General features: G+C 42.4%; 1 protein-coding gene across 2 annotated transcripts in view; it reads right to left on the bottom strand.

Annotated features, from left to right (window-relative positions):
* LOC111150838 (mitochondrial ribosomal protein S14) overlaps window positions 1-11,975 on the bottom strand; it is a 28,557-nt gene extending 16,582 nt beyond the window's left edge. The window contains exon 1 of one of the 2 annotated variants that reach the window (XM_022508464.1): window positions 11,913-11,975. In XM_022508464.1, coding sequence (XP_022364172.1) covers window positions 11,913-11,957 — 45 coding nt within the window. In that variant the 5' untranslated portion in view covers window positions 11,958-11,975. Of the gene's footprint in view, window positions 1-11,318; window positions 11,442-11,912 lie in introns of those variants that run through there. The other variant, XM_022508465.1, reaches the window with a different exon arrangement.
* Between the last annotated feature and the right edge of the window lie 8,036 nt (window positions 11,976-20,011).

Here is a 20,011-nt window from a genome sequence, read left to right as displayed (position 1 = left end):
TGCCTGATCTTGAATCATTTAATAAAAGCCAACTGGATCTCCAAATATACTTGGTTAAATCTTGTTTTTTAACAGATGTGGCTGTAGCACTGGGCTATGAACTGAATTTCTCATGGCATTCGGGGACACTGAGAAACACAGGCATGGCACCCCGTGAACCTTTTTGAGTTTGGTTCTTCTTGCCATTTCCGAGGGCCACTGCTAAGCCCCCCTAGGTTTCAGCTTTGCACCTCTTATATTCGAGATACTGCTCTAACCGGCTTTCTAGGCCGGGGTTAATGGGTCCATTTAAACCGACAGGGATCCTAACAGAGTGCCTGTCCTTCTTGCTTGATTTAGTCTGCAATCCCACATTGGAATTCCTTCCCCAGCTCCAGTCTGCATTCCCCACTTACTGGGGTTTACTGGATTAATTCTTTTCCCATTTCCTGTCTGTAGTCTCCCCGAACAGAGTCTGCTCATTTAGTGCACCACGGTAGCTGCTGATGGGGGCACATGCTCTTCTGTTGGCCAGTCTGCAGTGACAGATTTTCATTAGTGCTGGTGTGGTGAGGTACATGTTTATCTTGGTTTGTGTACCTAAGGGTACAGCTAACGGGGATCTTGAAGACCAAAAAGCCGCAAAAAGTTGGTGGGCACAGGTCAAGCGTGTGAGCATGGAGAGCACTTGCCATCTAACTCAAAGATGCCTGTGTTAGGGGTAAGTTGGTCAAGGAAAGGGTTTGACTGACAGTAGGTCACCAGCCAACCTCGAGAAACTTCCACGCAATGAGATACTATGTAAAACAACACAGTTACCAAGCCTGAAGCACAGCCCCCCTACCCCCCATACAAGACCAGCTCCAAGAGACCCAAGGCTTAGCTACTGCGGTTAATGTGCACACAAACACCAGCACAGACCAACACTGGGTAAGGGGTTTCCTTTCTTGTTCTGTCCTAAGAGCTTGGCTTTGTGGTCTCTGTGGTCTTCCCCATCTGGAGGGGCCATGTACTGGGGTGCACATTCATGGCCAGCTGAACAGACTAGGGATCCCAGACACACAATTACAAGCTGTGCTCTCTTTGTCGGGCAGTGCCGGCTCTCAGACGGGTTTGTCTTAAGAGGTCCCAGCCCATAAGGGGCCTTTGTCATCTCAACCTATGTTGCTTGTTAGTGCTAGAAAATCCCATTCCAGACTACCTGCCTGGTATCACAGAATAGGCAGTTCTGACTAAAGGCGATTCACGTTTGTGGGACAAACATTGACACCATGTACACACATCATTCTTATCACCTATGCAATGAGGTCTTTGCTTTCTTAGACTATTCTTTGGAGTAAACTTTTGGATCAAGGGGGCTGCATTATCTACGCCCTCTGGATGCCTCTTGTCTTTGTGTAAGCCATGAAAAGGCTCATTGGTATGAGTCAATATTAAAATGAATGAGATCGTACTTGTCAATGGCCAGACGATGGATGGGTCCTTTAAATTGGTTCTATTTGGAAAAAAAACAGTCTTTAGAAAGAGCTCTCAATTGCCTAGCTGTAGGGATTCCTCTAAGATAAAACAAAAATCAGACTTAAGTAATGCCCACATCTAATGAAAATTCTGCTTCTTAAAATCCACCCCATCCGCCTATTTTAACTTCCCCTTCCCTCCATAATTTACAGAGAGCACTCCAACCTAATCTCAAGGTTCAAAGTATATAGGCTATTCCTGTAAATGCCAAAAGCCAGAAAGTGAATTTAGCAGACTCAGAACAAACTGTAGGGTTTAGTTTATTGTAACCAACCCCTGCCAGCTTCACTCATTTTCATGCAATGATCTTTGTAGATATATCCCAGACACCTCTTCTCCCAACAAAGAATTCAAGAAGCAAACTTTTTAAGGTATAAAGCTAATACTTTATACTAACAGAAGGTTTATAGATGCCAAGGTTCAATTGTATAACCAGAAATAAAGTGCTGAATGGCTTTATTTAATACAGATTTTAAAAAGACAGAAATCTTTTGGTTCTCATTTTAGTTAAAAATCTCCCCAATATGAAGAAACAAATCTAGTTAAAAAGGTGGGCCAGGGGGAGGGGGGTCAGGAGAGGGTGGTGGAGTTATGGTCATTGGGGAGGGTATGTGCTATGGTGAGTGCTGTGAAGTGTGTAAAACCTGGCGATTGACAGACCTGTACCCCTGGGGCTAATAATACATTATATGTTTATTAAAAAAAGAAAAAAAAAAGGTGGGCCAGTTCCTTGATATTCAGGCTGTATTCCAGTTCTTTATAGAATTAAAACTATCTTACAAATCTGTCTTACAAATCTCTACAAAACCAGAAATGAAACTTGAGAAAAAGTTAAAATCTACGTATCTTCACCAGTGCCCAAAGCTTGCCTATTCCTCTCAAAATGAACATATTATAAATGACCAAGATATTGAAACAAAATTGTCCTCTTAAGAAAAAAGATAAATTTTAAATTGGAATGTCCTGAAAAAAAAAAAAAAATTGTCATTTTTTTGTAGTTAACAGACCATCTTGTGGTTAACAGACCATTCACACTTACTTCTTAGTTTCACTACAGAAAATTGTAATTTTTTTTTCATTTTCTGTTCCTTGAAATGATTAAATCTTATCACATCTCTGAAATGTTAAGCACAGCCCACAATCACCTGAAACTGAAGGGAAAAAAGTGAGGGAAAAAATGTTCTTTTCCTTTTTTTTTTTTTTTTTTTAAAGTAGACTCCATGCCCAATCTGGCACTTGAACTAATGACCCTCCAGATCAAGAGTCACATGTTTTACTGACTTGAGCCAACCAAACACCCTGGAAAAAGGCCCTTTTATCTTTTTTTTTTCTTTAAGATTTATTTATTTATTTGAGAGAGAATCCCAAGCAGACTTCCTGCTGAGTGCAGAGCCCCACAGGGGATCAAGCAGGGCTTGATCTCACCACCCAGAGATCATAACCTAAGCCGAAATCAAGAGTCTGATGCGTAACTGACAGAGCCCCCCAGGTGCCCCATGAAAGGGTCCTTTTAGAATACAAACTGCTAAAAGGGTTCTTAGGCCCAGGCTCCCACATCTCTAATAACAGACTCCAAATCTCTACCTTGAAGAAAATTTAGATACTTTCTCCGTAAATTTTCTATCCTTATCTTCTCCAGGACCTAAGAGCAAATACAAAACTTTAGGGAAAAGCTTTTCATCTCTCCCTCCCCCCGCTCCCCCATACAGGGAGGTATTTGGAAATCAGGCTTGTATGTCCTCTCCACAAATATTAGTAAAAACAAGTGCTATAAATTTTTTATTATATCTTGTCTGTGTATTTGTATCCATACACGTTGTAGGAGATATTTTCTCTACCTTCACACAGTACTGCTAAAATTAATTTGTAGAAGTCTATTTAGTTGGTTTGAAGACAAGTGCTTGTAAAATTTGGGCATTCTAAAACTCTAAGAGAGAAACCCAAATGTTTTTCAATTTCATGGGATACGAAAAAATACTTGAAATGAAAACTAACTTAAAACAAACAAGCCCCGGCGCGCCTGGGTGGCTCGGTGGGTTAAAGCCTCTGCCTTCCGCTCAGGTCATGACCCCAGGGTCCTGGGATCGAGCCCCACATCAGGCTCTCTGCTCTGCGAAGAGCCTGCTTCCTCCTCTCTCTCTCTGCCTGCCTCCCTGCCTACTTGTGATCTCTCTCTGTCAAATAAATAATATTAAAAAACCAACAACAACAAAAAACAAACAAGACTTTCAAGGTATCAACATTAAATATAAAACTTTATTCTAAGTTATCTCTTACAACATCTGCCCATCAAAAAGTAATACTTTAAGATAATGACTTTGTCTAATAAAGTTCTGGTAGGTAATCTAAACTTACTTAACAAATAGGTTAAATAAATAAAAAGTTTTAGGTACCTTTTTAAAAACAGTGTCCTCAAATCTTTTTGGTACTTGAAACCTTAAAGTTTTGCTTAAATGATGAATTAAATTCATTTCCAAATAAGTCAATTTCCAAATACGACAAAATACTAAAACATTAATTGCTAAACATAGGTTCATCTACTTTTGGATTCTTATTAGATACTCGAAAAGATACTTAGATGTGTTAATGGTACATGAAAAAATTTAAAAAGGCATATGTGTGCTTCTACATAAAATGAAATGTATGTATAAATTCGCAGATTTAAGAAATGCTGGTTAACAGACCATTCACACTTAGTTTTCACTACAGATTAAAGTTTCTAAAGTTAAAAATTTGCATATATGTAATTAAAGCTATTAAAATAAGGGAAACATCTCCATATGCCAAGAAGGTAGGATGTTTTCAGTTAAAAAGGAAAAAAAAATGAGAAATAGAGATGAATTTTTTGTTAAAGGGAAAAAAAAATTAATTTTGTCCTAAAATGAGGCTGGTTGTTTAAAGATACACAGGACAAAAATGAAATGTAGGGGGAAAAAGAGTTACAGAAGTTTTGTGGAAAAGGAATCTTTGAAAAGGAATTTTAATATGTGGTCAAGCTGGTTAAGATTACAAGGAATTTATTTTATTTTTTTAAAGATTTATTTATTTGACAGAAAGAGATCACAGTAGACAGAAAGGCAGGCAGAGAGAGAGGAGGAAGCAGGCTCCCCGATGAGCAGAGAGCCCGATGCAGGGCTCGATCCCAGGACCCTGAGATCATGACCCAAGCCGAAGGCAGAGGCTTTATCCCAGTAAGCCACCCAGGTGCCCCACAAGGAATTTATTTTAAAAAATGAGTTTTGGGGTGACTGGATGGGACAGTTAGTTGAGCATCTGACCCTTGGTTTGGTTCAGGTTGTGATCTCAGGGTTGTAAGATCAAGTCCTATGCTAGGCTGGCTGCTCAGCTGGAGTCTGCTTAAGACTCTTTCTCCCTCTCCCTCTGCCCCTCCCCTCTGTGCTCACATCCTTTCTCTCTAAAATAAACACATAAAATCTTTTTTTTAAAAAGGATCCTCAATTGACTGAGCCACCCAGTCACCCCTAAATAAATGAAATCTTGGAAAAAAAAAAGTTTTAAGGGGCATCTGCCTGGCTCAGTCTGTAGAGCATGTGACTCTTGATCTCAGGGTATTGAGTTCAAGCCATTAGGTACAGAGCTTACTTTAAAAAAAAAAACGGGGGGGGGGGGGGGAAGAAAAGGAAAAAGAGGAGTGCCTTGGTGGCTCAGCTGGTTAAGCATCCAACTCTTAGTATCAGCTCAGGTCTGGACATCAGAGTCCTGAGTTCAAGCCTCACATTGGGCTCCATGCGAAATAGGCCCACTTTGGGGAAAAAAAAAAAAAAAAAAAAAAAAAAAAAAGCTTTAATATCAAAAGTTGGTACCAGAGCGCTTGGGTGGTTCAGCTGGTTAAGCATCAGACTCTTGATTTCAGCTCAGGTTATGATCTCAGGGTCCTGAGATTGAGCCCTGCCTGGGACTCCGTGCTCAGCAGGGAGTCTGCTTAAGATTCTCTCTCTCCGGGGCGCCTGGGTGGCTCAGAGGGTTAAAGCCTCTGCCTTCAGCTCCGGTCGTGATCCCAGGGTCCTGGGATCGAGCCCCGCATCGGGATCTCTCCTTGGTGGGGAGCCTGCTTCCTCCTCTCTCTCTCTGCCTGCCTCTCTGCCTACTTGTGATCTCTCTCTGTCGAATAAATAAAATCTTAAAAACAACAACAACAACAAAAAAGATTCTCTCTCTCCCTTTGCCTCCCCCATTCAATCAATCACTCTCTCTCTCTCTCTCTCTCTCTCTCTCTCAAGTGACCAAATAGGAGAGCCTGGGTAGTTCAGCCGGTTAAGCATCTGCCTTCAAAAACCGTCTACCAGCAATGTCTCATCTGTTTGGGCCATAATCCTGGAAAAACGGTTTGTGCTCCCAGAGGCTTCAGACCTCCTTGGGGACCCTTAAAGCACCTGCAGCTTGACTTAACTGCCACTTAGCACGGGTGATCAATACGTTCTTGTTCTTATTTGTGTGTTTTCTGAATGGGCTGAAGCTTTCCCCCCTGCTGCAAGGCTGATGTCCCCAAAACAGCAAAGAAATGGTTAGGAACTGTGTTTCCCACCTGGAGTGTATTTTCCATGATCTCCAGAGACCAAAGCACCCACTTCGCTGGGTAAATCATACAAACATTAACAAAAACCTTGCAAACCTTTTGGGATTCTACCAGTATATGATATTCTGCTGATCTCTTGTAGTCTCATGCTAGTATGACTAGCTACTGTAAATCTTTAGTACCTTAAGATAAACCCTATCATCAACAGGTAAATAAAGCTTTCACTCAACCCCAGTTCAAAGAATCCTATTGGTTACGGTCTGGAGCCTGAGGTCTGGGCATTTTGGAAACATCACCAAAGAAAAACAGCTCTTGAGCCCCAGTGAAAAAGACCTTACCAAGAGCTCCTGACTACTGACACTGCTGCAAAACTAATAGGTATTAAGCCTTGAGTACGCAAGCTAAAAAACACTCGATCTGACACCTGGTCCATACAGACACTGCAGACCTGTAAGTCAAACTGGCAAGGAAGAGAAGTAACTGACACTGAGGTAGACTGCTTCCACCCAAGATGACAGATCAAGACTCCATACTATAAACATAAAACGCATTCTTCTTTTCCTTTCCTTTAATCTGGCACTCCCTGGAAAGATTAACATCCTCAGGCCCTTGCTAAGAGGCAGTAAGTAACCTCTCTTATTTCAGGTGAGGAGAAAATCTAGCAGTGCTCTTAACTTTTCACAAGCAAAATAAGACATCTTATTGTTGGATTCCCCTGAATTCACATTGTTAAAAAGGACCTACCAGGAGGCTTTCATGACTCAGGATTTATTCCTTTTGACAGGTCTGTGTTTCTCTGGTTGGGGATAAACATAAATGATCAAGAATGGCTCCTTAATTCTTAAAATTGTTGCAACATCTGTTGCTAAACAAGAGCACCCCAACAAAGATCCTTAGACTCTCCAGCCAAAGTTGTTGATAAGAAAATAGCTCTTAATTATCTTTTATCTGAGCAAGGTGTCTGTCCTTATGGCCACCACCTGCTGTGCCTGGGATAACACTTCTAAGAAAACTGAAACTCAATTACATAAAATCACAGTAATAAGTCACAAGCCTTAAAAAGAGCTCCTTCCATGGGGTCTTTCTTTGACTTATCTTTTATTAGTTTGGTCTTGGGGTCTATAGCTCTATAGCACAATCCATATACTGGGAATTATCTTGCTTATATTAATCATAATAACTTCCCTGGTGCATTGTATTCTCTCAGAAGTTTTAAATGCATGTTCACAGCTGCTAACCACTAAGCAAATGATCTAAGACTTGAAACATCTGGGGGTGCCTGCCTGGCTCAGTACAGCGTGTGACTCTTGATCTTGGGGTTATGAGTCTAAGCCCCACACTGGGCACAGAGATTACTTTTAAAAATTTTTTAATAATTAAGAAAAGAGACTTAAAACATCTAAGGAACAAAGAAAATGACCAACTTAAAAAATGGAACCTGAAGCCATGACCTGTGAATATTCCACAGGGTAAGCCAAAATGTCAGGACCTATGGATACCACACAAAGGAATAATAAAAACTGCTAGAACTTGAGGTCACTGAGTGGCGCTAATGCCTTCAATTCTGATCACATTTCTGTTAAGCTTTGAGTTTGACCAAAAGGGACAATTAACTAAAACAGAAAACCAAAGGCCCAAAATGGCATTACTTAGGCCGAGTCCTCAAACCATAGCTTAATGCCTAATCCATTCACAATTTGAACTTCCCCAACAAGAGTAATCTTAACTGGTCAGTCAGGAATTTTCTGATGGGACCAGTAAGTGCCACAAGGGCCCTACATCACCCAAAGGAAGAGGAAGTAACCAGCATAATAAGATCCACTGCTCATCCCCCTAAGGTAGAGTGAACTTGCCTGGAACAATCCTTTTTTTTTTTTTTTTTTAATATTTTATTTATTTATTTGACAGATAGAGATCACAAGTAGGCAGGGAGGCAGGCAGAGAGAGAGAGGAGGAAGCATGCTCCCTGCTGAGCAGAGAGCCCTACTCTGGGATCATGACCTGAGCCGAAAGCAGAGGATTTAACCCACTGAGCCACCCAGGCGCCCCAGAACAATCCTTTTCTTTTGCTAATAACTCTCCTGCCCTACCTTCTTTCCTGTAAAAACCTTCATTTTGTACAGCTTCTGAGAGTTCCCCTCCATTTGCTAGATGGGATGGTTCCTCATTCCAGAATCATTTAATAAAGCAAATTAGATCTTCAAATATACACAGCTTGGTTTTGTTTCTTAAATAGTAAAGGCACAGACTGTATAGGCCACTAAAACTCAAGTCTCTCCCAAACCAGAGCACACATTACATGTTAATAAATTAAATTTCAGCTACAGAGGGACACCTGCATGGCACAGTTGGTTAAGCATCCAATCCTTGGTTTGGGCTCAGGTTTTGATCTCAGGGTGGTGAGATGGGGCTCTCTGCTCAGCGTGGGGTCTGCTTGGGATTCTGTTTCCCTCTACCCCTCCCCACCTCACTCATTCACTCTCTTTCTAAAATAAAGAAATCTTGAAAAAAATTTTCAGCTATGGAAATGAGATTACTAGAATGCCAACATTTTTTTTTCAATCTATTAATAAGAGATAAACTGAAAAAGAGAAACTGAACGCATTCAATGCTAAAAGCCTCACGGGGGAAGACAATTCTACAATCACCCTTGGAAATAAGACAAGCACAAGTGGAATTTCAATAATGATCTGTCACAGGACTGAGTCAAATGAGTAACATGGTCTCTGGGGCTGGAAACAAAGGTCATGTTAGAGAGGGCTTCAGCAAAGTTTTGAAGAAACTGTCAGGATTTTGATACAGCTAGGGGTAGGAGAAGGGACAGAAGATGGTTAGTTCCAAGCAAACATGAAAATGAGCGACAGAAGATTCATAAGAACAGCAGAGAACATTCTGTGGCTGCAAGAAACAATTTGTGTTGATTGGCAACCCAAGGTGCACTTTTACCTACGAAAATGAAAGTCAAGAAGACTCAGGTAACAAAATTAAACATTTCCCTTCGATCCTTTTCCAAGCTATTCCTAATCAACTTCTTCTCTATCATCTAACGGGCTTCTCTTTGTTAACATCTTTTATTTTTTGCATAACTTTTTTTTTTTTCTGGCTAGAGGAGAAATATATACTCTTAAAGTGTTTATTGATTTATTACAATATTTTTTCTGTGAATGTTTTGTCTCTTGCCTAACATTTATACGGTCAATATTTTATCGGTTTCTAACAGTGCTATATACATTAAGATTGCATTCTGCTCTGTACACATCCTATTTCTGCCTCCCCACCTGTCTTTACCTCCCAAAATGCTTTTGGGGGCCTTCTTCAACATATGCTCTACAGTCAAAATCTTCTAAATCCTCCTCTAAAATCTTCAGATTTTTTTCCTCTAGCTGAATCCTGAATCCCTCCTGATGGCTTCCCCTGTAGTTTTTTTCCTCCCATGACTGGGAATGGAGGTGTGGGAAGTGTATTTCTTGGTCTTCAGGGTAGCTCCCAAACCTTCCTTCCCAAAAGGAAGCTTTGACTCTCCCGCTTTTGGCTTATACCTCCCACCACCCCTCATTCCTGCCCTTGTCTACTACAGACCCTCCCTTTCATTTTTCACAGAATCTAGATCCTGGCACACTGTCACTTTCCAATATTCTTGTCCTAATTCCTGGTGATCTCAATATACATGAATTATCTCCTGATCTCTCTGTTCCTTGAACCCCTCCTCCTCCAGTGATTATTGTACTCCCTTCCATGCCCTAGGTCTTTTATTACCAGTAAGTGCAAGCTTTGTTATCTCAGTGTTGTGTGTCTCATTTTCTATCACTTTTTTTTTTTAAGATTTTACTTATTTGACAGAGAGAGAGAGACCACAAGTAGGCAGAGAAGCAGGCAGAGAGAGGGGGAAGCAGGCTCCCTGCTGAGCAGAGAGCCCAATGTGGGGCTCCATCCCAGGACCCTGAGACCATGACCTGAGCAGAAAGCAGAGGCTTAACCCACTGAGCCACTCAGGTGCCCTTCATTCTCTATCACTTCTTTCTGGCTTGATCTTCAAACACCCAACAACAACCCTTGTTAGGTTTTTAATTCATCGATCCTACCACCTTTTCACACTTGGCTTTTGATTTCCTGTCTCCCCCTTACCCAGCCTGAATTCCACGTGCGTAAGTATATTATGGTATGCCATCCAATCTCCGCTCCCTGGTCCCTCTCTCACATCACTGTACTTGCTCTAATTCTTGTCACTAGTTTTCCTGTCTGCTCCTATTTCACCATTTCCTCTTCCCTTAAATCCCTAACACCTGCTTCACACCCTCACACTCCACTGAGGACTTCTCTTTAATTATAAAATTAGAAGCAACTGGGAAAGATTTTCCATAAACACCCAATATTACAACTACCCATTTACTAGTATCTGTGATCACATACTGTACATGCTCTCCTGCTATTAAATATCCAGTCTAATAGAGTTAGCCACATAATACAGCTAACTGCATATTGCTACTGAACACTTGAAATGTAACCAGTGCAATTGGGGAATGTAATTCCTAAGGTTATTTAATTTTAATTCATTAAAAATTTAAACTGAAGCAGCTGTAAATATTAAACCACTTTATTATTTTTGTAGGACATTTTCCCATTTTAATGGTGGAAAATGTAGCCTCCAAACGGAGATGTGCTGTAAGCAAAATTCAAACTGGATTCGGAAGACCTAGTATGAAAACAGAATGCAAATTTCTCATAGGTCGTCGTCATAGATTACATATTGGAAGTTAATATTTTGGAAATGCAGGCTTCAAATATTTAATTAAAATTAATTCCATGTTTCTTTTTACTTTTTTAACAGGGGTATTAGAATACTTTATCTTTTTTAAAGATTTAATTTGAGAGAGAGCTAGAAAGAGAGCACAAACTGGGGCAGAGGGAGGGGTACAAGCAGGCTGCCTTCTGATCAGGGAGCCCAACGTGGAACCCTATCCCAGGACCCTGGGATCATGACCCAGCCCAAGGCAGACGCTTAACCAACTGAGCCACCCAGGTAGCCCTAGAGTATTTTAAATTACATAATGCAGTTGGGATTATATTTCTATTGGACAACACTACCACAGACGATGAACTGTCCATATTCCTAAGACTAAACAATGGAATAGGAGACCCATCACCTTTACCTACTCAAAAGTACAACTGCACAATTCTTCCCTCTCTTAAGTTCTTCCTACGCTACAAGATCTTCCCGTTAACACAGAAAGTTACTTCTGTCGCGGGAAAAAACAAGGACATAAAACACCCACTCTTAACCCACCTCTCCTTCCAGCAGCTACCAACCCATTTTTCTGCTCCCCTGGTAGCAAAACTTCAAAACAAAGGTCTTTATTCATAGTCCTCAGTATCTTTCCTCGAGTTCTCTCTCGAACGCTTTGGCCCCTATCACGCCACTGAAACTGCTATGACGAAGACTCCAACAACTTCTACGCTGCTGAAAACCAATAGCCAATTCTCAGCCCTTTAACTGGCCTGTCAACTCTGAGCACAGAGCGGACCACTCTCTGCTCCCTGAAACGCTGCGTCGCCCGCTTCCGGGCCACCACACTCTCAGGGCTTTCCCTCTCCCTTGCTCAACTCCGGTCAAGTCTCCTTTGTCCGGCTCTCCTCGCTTAACGTTGGCGTCCCTGGGGCTTCAATCCACGGACCCCTTCTCTTCTCCACCTGCACTCACTTGTAAATGGGCGGCAATCTGCAGCTTCCAATGCCTGTCAGTTATAGGCTTACGAACATCAAATTTACATCTCCTGGGAGGAGTCGACACTGGCCGCTACAGGTGGCAGAGTAGTAGGGGGCCCGTGGGCTTGGGGTTCAGTGGAGAGGACGGGGCGTGGGACAAGGGCGCGGGCCTGACCTGACGAACGGTCCGCAGCAAAGAGAGCAGCATGGAGGCCGCCATATTGTCCGCCGTAAATGCTGAACTGCCGGAATTTTATTGAGGGACGAAAATGGCGCGGACGCGAGGGGCGGGGCCCGAGGCGCAGGGGGCGGGACGGAGGGCGGGTCTTTAGCTTACAGCTGGAGGGCTTTTCTTATTGGCTTTGTGTTCTCGCGGTATTTCACGCCGAGGAGCGCTCCTCGCTTCCTGCTGGTCTTCGTTCAGTTTACATTTGTCCGTATTCGCTCTTCCCTGCCGCTACCCAGAGCTACCAGCTCCTCGTCACCAGTTTCTCTTCCCGGTTTTGCTCAACCTGCTCCTCCTGCTAGGTCCTCCATCTAGTTTTAGGATGCTGTTTGCCATAAACCTACAATTATTGCCGGCCCCTCCTCTGTAATTCCCCTTGGAGATTTTGTAGATCTTTTTTGTCCACTATTATGGCGATAATGATCATATTGATATTTCTGTTTATATGTCTAGGATTCTTATATACATTAAAACATTTGGGGGACGCCTGGGTGGCTCAGTTGGTTAAGCAGCTACCTTCGGCTCAGGTCATGATCCCAGCGTCGTGGGATCGAGTCCCACATCGGGCTCCTTGCTCATCAGGGAGCCTGCTTCTTCCTCTGCCTCTGCCTGCCATTCTGTCTGCCTGTGCTTGCTCTCTCTCCCTCTCTCTCTCTGACAAATAAATAAATAAAAAATCTTAAAAAAAAAAACCAAAAACATTTGGGGTTTGGGGGATAGGAACATTGTCATTTAAAAACTGCTTTTTCCTCCCCCAGACCCTGGGTGGCTCAGTCATTAAAAGTCCGCCTTCCGCTCACGTCATGATCCCAGGGTCCTCCCACGGAGGCCCGCATTGGGCTCCCTGCTCAGCGGGAAGCCAGCTTCTCCCTCTCTCACTCCCTCTGCTTATGTTCCCTCTCTGTCTCCCTGTTAAGTAAGTAAATAAATAAATAAAATAAAATAAAATAAAAATAAAATAAAAATAAATAAATAAATAAAATTTCATCTTTAAAAGATGAAAAACAACAACCTTTTTCAAGGGGGCCTGGCTGACTCAGTTGGAAGAGCATGGGAATTCTGATCCTCCGGCCATGAGTTTGAGACCCACATTTGGTGTAGAGATTACCTAAATAAAAATTTTTTAAAAACTGCTATTTTCAGTCTGTAGTACAGGGAACTTTTAGGTCATCTTCATAGCAGATGTCCTTGGTCTGGAATGAACACTTTGAGAGGCCCCTTTCCTTTGATGTAAGGCTAGTACCACCAACCCACGGTGGTGGTTCTGCTTAGAAAAGTATGGAGGAGTATGTATTAGCTTGGCACAGACCGTGTCTTAGATACGTTGATGGATGAATCGAGGAGCTGCCCCTGTGCTATTTACATCTTCTGGGAAGGAAGCTGAAATGCAGACTCCTTTCTTTAAATTTCCAAGTTTATTGGAGCATATCTAATGGACAGGGGAGGAACTGTCCGAGGCCAGCTGGCAGCAAAGAAGCCCCTGTCATGGTAGAATCAGATTTCCGACTATGTCAGGTAAACATCCATTCCTAATGAAAGCCCATGAGAAACCTTTCTCTCCCCACAACTGAGAGTCATCTGTAATCAGCTCACCAGATGAATGAGCCAACTTTGTGTACAGTGCCTTTTGCTTCCTTTCTGTAAAAATACTTCTGAGAGCTTCTTTAAATAGCATTAGTAACTTTTTTAAAAAAATTGTGGTAAAATATATACAATATAAAATTTCCCATCTTAAAAAAAAGAAAAAAAATTTCCCATCGTAATCATTTTTTAAGTGTAGAGTTCAGTGGTACACTCACATTGTACAACCACCACCACCATCCTCTCCAGAACTTTTTAATCCTACCAAACAAAAACTCTGTACCCATTAAATAATAACTATCTTCCCTCACCCCCACCCCCTGGCAACCACTATCTTGCTTTCCATCTCTATGACTTTGACTACTCCACGCACCTCATGTAAGTGGAAGCATACAGTTGTCCTTTCGTGACTGACTTCTTTCACTTAACATGTCTTCAAGTTTCCTCCATGTTGTAGCATGAGTCTGTACCTAATTACCTTGTATGGCTGAATAATACTTCATTGTATGGAGAGACCACATTTTGTTTCTCTGTTCATCTGTTGATGGACATTCGCTTCCACATGTTGGCTATTGGGCCTACAGCTACCCTGAGCATGTATGTCCAAATAACCTTACACAGCACTTGTATCTTATTAGGCTGTTTTTCACTTTAAGAAGAGATGAAAGCAATTTAATGGCCAGTAAATTAGGCCGCTCTCAGATAGTGAGAGAAGACTCCAGGGTCTTCTCCACCCCCCCACCCCAACCCCAGGGTGTTCTTTAATTAATCATGTTGGTTTTGTAAAACAGCCTAAGATTTCTCCTCCAGTGTACCCTCCTCCATTAACGTATGTGGAAGCTTGGCAAGATTAAAGAAAGCTCACATTACCTTGAGTTTTCCTAAGAAATCTGTGATTCTCTGTGGCCATTTGACAGAAGGTGGGGAAGGCTGTTGGCCTTACTGTCCTGGAGTTCTAGATCAGAAGAACCGTCATCATTCAGTCATTTATTCATCCTATAAATACATATGAAGGGTCTATTATGTACCCCTATTATGTATGTGTATGTGTGTGTGTGTGTGTGTGTGTGTGTGTGTGTGTGTGTGTGGTGGGATAACAGAAGAGAATCTCTGAGCTTCTGATACTTACATTCAACTGGAGATTACAGATTTAGATCAAGGTGGAGATAATCACCATTGTCAGGTATATTGCCTTTGCTTTTTCTGTATAGTCTTTCCTTTAGAGGCTAGAAGGTACTATTTGGGTGGATAGATAAAAATTTAATTGTTAAATATTTTGAGATTTGATTACAAGTATTTTAGTCACCATGTTGATTCTGGACCTAATGAAATAAGAACCATTGTATGGATGATGAAAGGCAAAGAGAGGTTAGGTGACTTGCCAAGCTCACAGGGCAAGGCCCCAGACCCAGGCCCATGCTCTTCAACCTCACTCCATACTGTCCTCTGGAGGAGCAGCAGCTCAAGGTCAAAGGCCCGACTGCTGTTACAGAGTCCTCGCTTACAAAACATACCAAATTTGTTAATGTCTGGATTTCATGCCATTTCAATCAAAACTTCCAGTGGGGGGGGGGGCAACTTCCAATGGATTTTTTTTCTTAACAAAGTAATTCTAAAATATACATAAAAGAATAACTCGGATGGGAATGCAATTTTTGAAAAGGAAAAATAACAAATAACTTTTCTCTGCTGGATGTTACAATGCCATATATTATAAAGCCAGAGTGATGAAACTTGTGTGGTACTGGAGCCAAAATCAACAGACAGGTAAAGGAACTAAGCAGGTAGGCCAAAAAGAAATCCCAATGTAACTACAATTGGTTATATGTTAAAGGAAGCATAACAGTCATTGGTTGCAGAGGGACGCCTGGGTGGCTCAATTGGTTAAATGGCTACCTTTGGCTCAGGTGGTCGTGGGATGAAGTCCTGTGTTGGGCTCTTTTCTCGGCGGGGAGCCTGCTTCTCCCTCTGCCTGCTGCTCCCCTGGTTGTGCTCTCTCTCTTGCTTGCTCTCTCTCTGACAAATAAGTAAAATTAAAAACAAACAAACTAATGGTCCTAGAACAACTAGTTAAGGATTCAGGAAAAAAAATTGTTTCTTTAAAGATTCTATTTTTTTTAAAGTAATCTCTACACCTAGTGTGGGGCTTGAACTCACAAACCCAAGATCAAGAGTCACATGCTCCACTGACTGAGCCAGCCAGGTGCCCCAGGAAAGCACTCTTTAATTGTATCTTTACCTCTTATGATACGTAGATTAAGGAGTTAAATGTTGACAAAGCTTACAGAGGAAAATATAGATGAATATCTTTTTAAACTTAAATCCCAATAGACAATCCTCAGGATGTCTAAGAACATGACAAATATTCAACCTCACTAGTTTCCAAGAGAATGCAACTTAAAACAATGACAATTTAATCTAGCAAATTAACAAAGGTTTAAAGAAAGTTCAGTGTTATTGTGGGTGTGGGGAAACAGGTAATTTCCTATCCTAGGAGTAGCAGTATAAATTGGCATAACTTGTCTACAAAACAATTTGGCAAGAGTGTTTTCAAAATTTTTATCTGTTGACCCAGTTATGCTACTTTTAGGAATCTGTTTCAAGAGAATGCTGAGAAACTCTAAAATTTATTTATAAGGACATGTGCCATGGGATTATTTAGAATAAGAACAAATAAATAACAGTCTAACAGTAGATGGAGAGTTAAATGAATTGAGAAATAACATGTAATTCTAGTTTACAATATCTGATGGTTTCCAAATTCTGAAAAATGTATGTTTAAAGATACAGGCATAGTTACAGGAAAGAAGGATATACAGGTAGGTAGATAGACAGAAAAAGATTAAGAAGGGGGCATCTGCATGGCTCATTAGGTTAAGTGTCTGCCTTCAGCTCAGGTCATGATCCTGGGGTCCTGGGATGGAGCCCCTCAGTCAGGGGTCTGCTTTTTCCTCTCCCTCTCCCCCTTTTCCTGCTTGTGTTCTCTCTCTCCCTCAAATAAATAAAAAAAATCTTAAAAAAAAAGGTTAGGAAGGAAATAACTCAAATACTGAGTAATAGCTAAATGACTAAATTACGGATAATATTTATGTTTCTAGAATTTTTTTCAATTTCCCTATAATTTATGTTTTACTTTTAGCTCTCAGAAATGTTGACATTGATTTAAAAATATTAATCTGTACTTTTCCTTTTAAGTCTCTATTATTTCACCCAAAATATCTGAAACATGTGTTTCTCCAAGGACATGAAGGAGGGAGTCATGGTCTGGTCCCAGTCAACCTCCTCTGCTAATCCTTGGGCACATGTACAGTGAGGACACTGGACAAAGCAGGAGGATATGAAGAAATCAGAGGCTTAGTGCTAAATCATTCACTGTCCCTTTGGGCTTTGTTTCTCTGGCCCCACTGTGCCTGCCATCAAAGTGGCAGTTCCTTTAGTGTCTAGTCTATAACTAATACACAATTGATCACTTCCTTAACCTTGCTGTTTTAGGGGGGGATTAATTATTTATTTTCATCGGAATCACAGAGGAAGAATATTTACTTGGCGTGTGCCTATCCCTAGAGACCCTGTCTGGCCCAGGAGTCCAGGCTGACTCATGAAGCCAACTCAGCAACTTTCTAGGACCTGAACACCCTCCCTGCTTCACCCCTGCAGTGCTCCTGGCCCCTGGCGTTCTCCAGGAGGGACTTAGAGGGTCAGGTTGCCTACATATGGAAAGCTGGATGTGGTTTAGCTCAAAAGGACCAGACTTCCTGGGCTTTCAGTGGTTGTGTGTGGGGACAACTATAAAAGGGGGAAAAGAAGAGGAAAGTAGGAGCGAAGGAAAAGATCGTGCAGAAAGAGAAAGGCACAGGGACACACACGCACAAGCATTTTCAACCCTGGCTCTGAAGTGGTGTGTGTGGGCAATCTGCCTTCATTAAGCACCATCCGCTGAACAGTAACCTTACTGGTGTACCAGCTTGGACCTGGAGTGTGGGTGTTAGGACTTAACCTGTGGAAGCAGCGGTAGCGGCTGTGCATGGATTGAACACAGGGTGGCAGTATTACCACATCTGCGCTCCCATGCCCGCCGGGCCCTCCTCACACTGTTCCCATGCACCAGCTTTGATGCTGACAGGAAACCAGGCGCAGACACACACAGACACACACACACAGAGACACACACACACGCACGCACACAGGGACGCACGCACGCACACCCCTGTCCTCCAAATAAAATGATGACATAATATGTCCAGATAGGATTTGTGTTTTCTTTTAAATTTTGTTTAAAATTAATTAAAATAAAATCAATTAAAATAATTTCAGGAGTAGAATTAGTGACTCATCAGTTCCATATAACACCCAGTGTTCATTACATCCAGTGCCCTCCTTTATGACCATCGCCCAGTTACCCCATCCCCCCAGTCACCTCCCAGGACCTGTGTTTTCGATTGAGTTTGCCTTTATTGTAGGCAGCACAGAAAAACCTACATGATTGGTAGGGCTAAGTATGAAATGAAAACATAGGGCTCTTTGTTCTAAAAAGCAGAAAAAAGGTGCTGTTAAAGGTTGTAAAATAGGGGCACCTGGGTGGCTCAGTTGTTAAGCGGCTGCCTTCAGCTCAGGTCATGATCCCAGGGTCCTGGGATCGAGCCCTGCATTGGGCTCTCTGCTCAATGGGAAGCCTGCTTCTTCCTCTCCCACTCCCCCTGCTTGTGTTCCCTCTTCTCACTGTGTGTGTGTGTCTCTCTCTCTGTGTGTAAAATAAACAAATAAAATCTTCAAGGAAGAAAAAGGTCATAAAATATAAGACTGAGCTCAGGCTCAGAGAGATTACCTCAAGCTTACCTCAGGAATGTATTGCTTATTGCTTCTAGCTTCTCTGGGGTCAACACACAACACCTAAGGAACCAGGGGTCTGCTTCTGACTCACACAGACATGGCTACCGAGTGTAGGGCCGTGGACATCTGTGGGGGCATCCAGAACCAATGGGGGATGGCAGCCTATGGAGGAAATGTCTCCTGTGATGGCTTGTCCCATGACTCCCCACGCTCAGCCATGTGGAACTCCAGCCATGAAGTAAGGACTCCTCCTGACATTGTCTTTCCGTCTTTGCTCATTCTACTGCTCTGATCCCTCACTCCTGCTCCCCGCACTGGCTGCCTACTTCTACTACTTGCACATAAACCTCTGTCTTAGGGATTCTGCTTTTTGGGGTGATGGGAGAGTAGTAGGCAAGTTCAGGCTAAGACAGTAACATCCTATCCAAACAGGTCAACCAAATCTTGTTGAGTCTACTTCTTTTTAATCTTCTCCACACTCTGGCTCCTCTAGGTCAGACCCTCTGTATCTCTTGCCTGAGTTAGTATCAGCTGGATTCCTGGTCTTTTTTGTCTTTGGTCTTTTGGTCTTTTTCCTACTCTCCTTGTATTTATTTGTTTATTTAGTGATCTCTACACCCACCATGGGGTTTGAACTCATAACCCTGAGTTCAAGAGTCAATGCTCTTCCAACTGAGCCAGTGAGGCACCCCTTCCTACTCTCCCCTGCTTTTTTTTACATAACTTATCACTTTCCTCACAAAAATATCCCCTTTCCTGTGGCCAGAGTAAACTTTCTAAAACACTGCAACTCCTTCTTCTTGGTAGCCCCCCATTATCTGCAGGAGAAAATCCAAACCCCTTATCTTGATACCCATGACTGCACCAGACCATCAGAGCACCATTTCCCATCCCCACCCATCTCCTCTGGCCACGCCGGATTCCCTGTCTTACAAGGTTCCCTTTGGTGGTTCTTCCTTGTGAAGCCTTGTTTTCAGACAACCTCTCATTCAGTTCAGTTTTGTTCATCAAATGTGAACACCAGGCACACGGTCATTTCCGCCATCCAAGGGGGCGAGCAGCAGGGGGTGGACTCCTGGTTCTGCCAGACCCGGCTTCCTGGCTCACAGCTGCACTGCTGTCCCGATTCAGAGAGGTCAAGTAATTGGAGGTTGAGATACAAATGGTTTAGGATACTCTTATTTATCAATGAGGCACAGCTCTGCAGATAATTCCCAACCCTTCTATCCAGCTCCCAGGGTTCATCATCTCAGACGTGGCCTTGGGATTGTCATCGGTCCGACCCTCTGAACTCAGGAAACTTCTAGAAGCCTCTGCCTAACTATCAATTTTATCATTTAGAAACTAACAAATGAATTGTTGGGGCAGAAAAAGAAACATTTAGAGTAGGACCCCTAGGAGGATGCCCGTGAGGAATCACATAGTGCCTGAGGGTTCCCTAAGCCTCATTAAAATGTGTGACTCTCTGCCCAGCTTGGTGGGGGACCTAAGCCGCATGAGCATAACATACGAAGTATGTTTCGGCCCGTTTCTGAGTGTGCAGGTGCAACTTCGTGCCTGCACCTCCCAGGCCATTATGAGGGCTCCTCCTCTGAATATTCATCTGAAACTCTCACAAAAGGAGGCCCACTCCCCTC

Source organism: Enhydra lutris, unplaced genomic scaffold (assembly GCF_002288905.1).
Source record: "Enhydra lutris kenyoni isolate GAN:26980312 unplaced genomic scaffold, ASM228890v2 scaffoldscaffold24, whole genome shotgun sequence".
In the NCBI taxonomy this organism is placed as follows: domain Eukaryota; kingdom Metazoa; phylum Chordata; class Mammalia; order Carnivora; family Mustelidae; genus Enhydra; species Enhydra lutris.
Note: the sequence above shows the minus strand (reverse complement) of the source record. Positions and strands in the feature narration are given on the sequence as shown.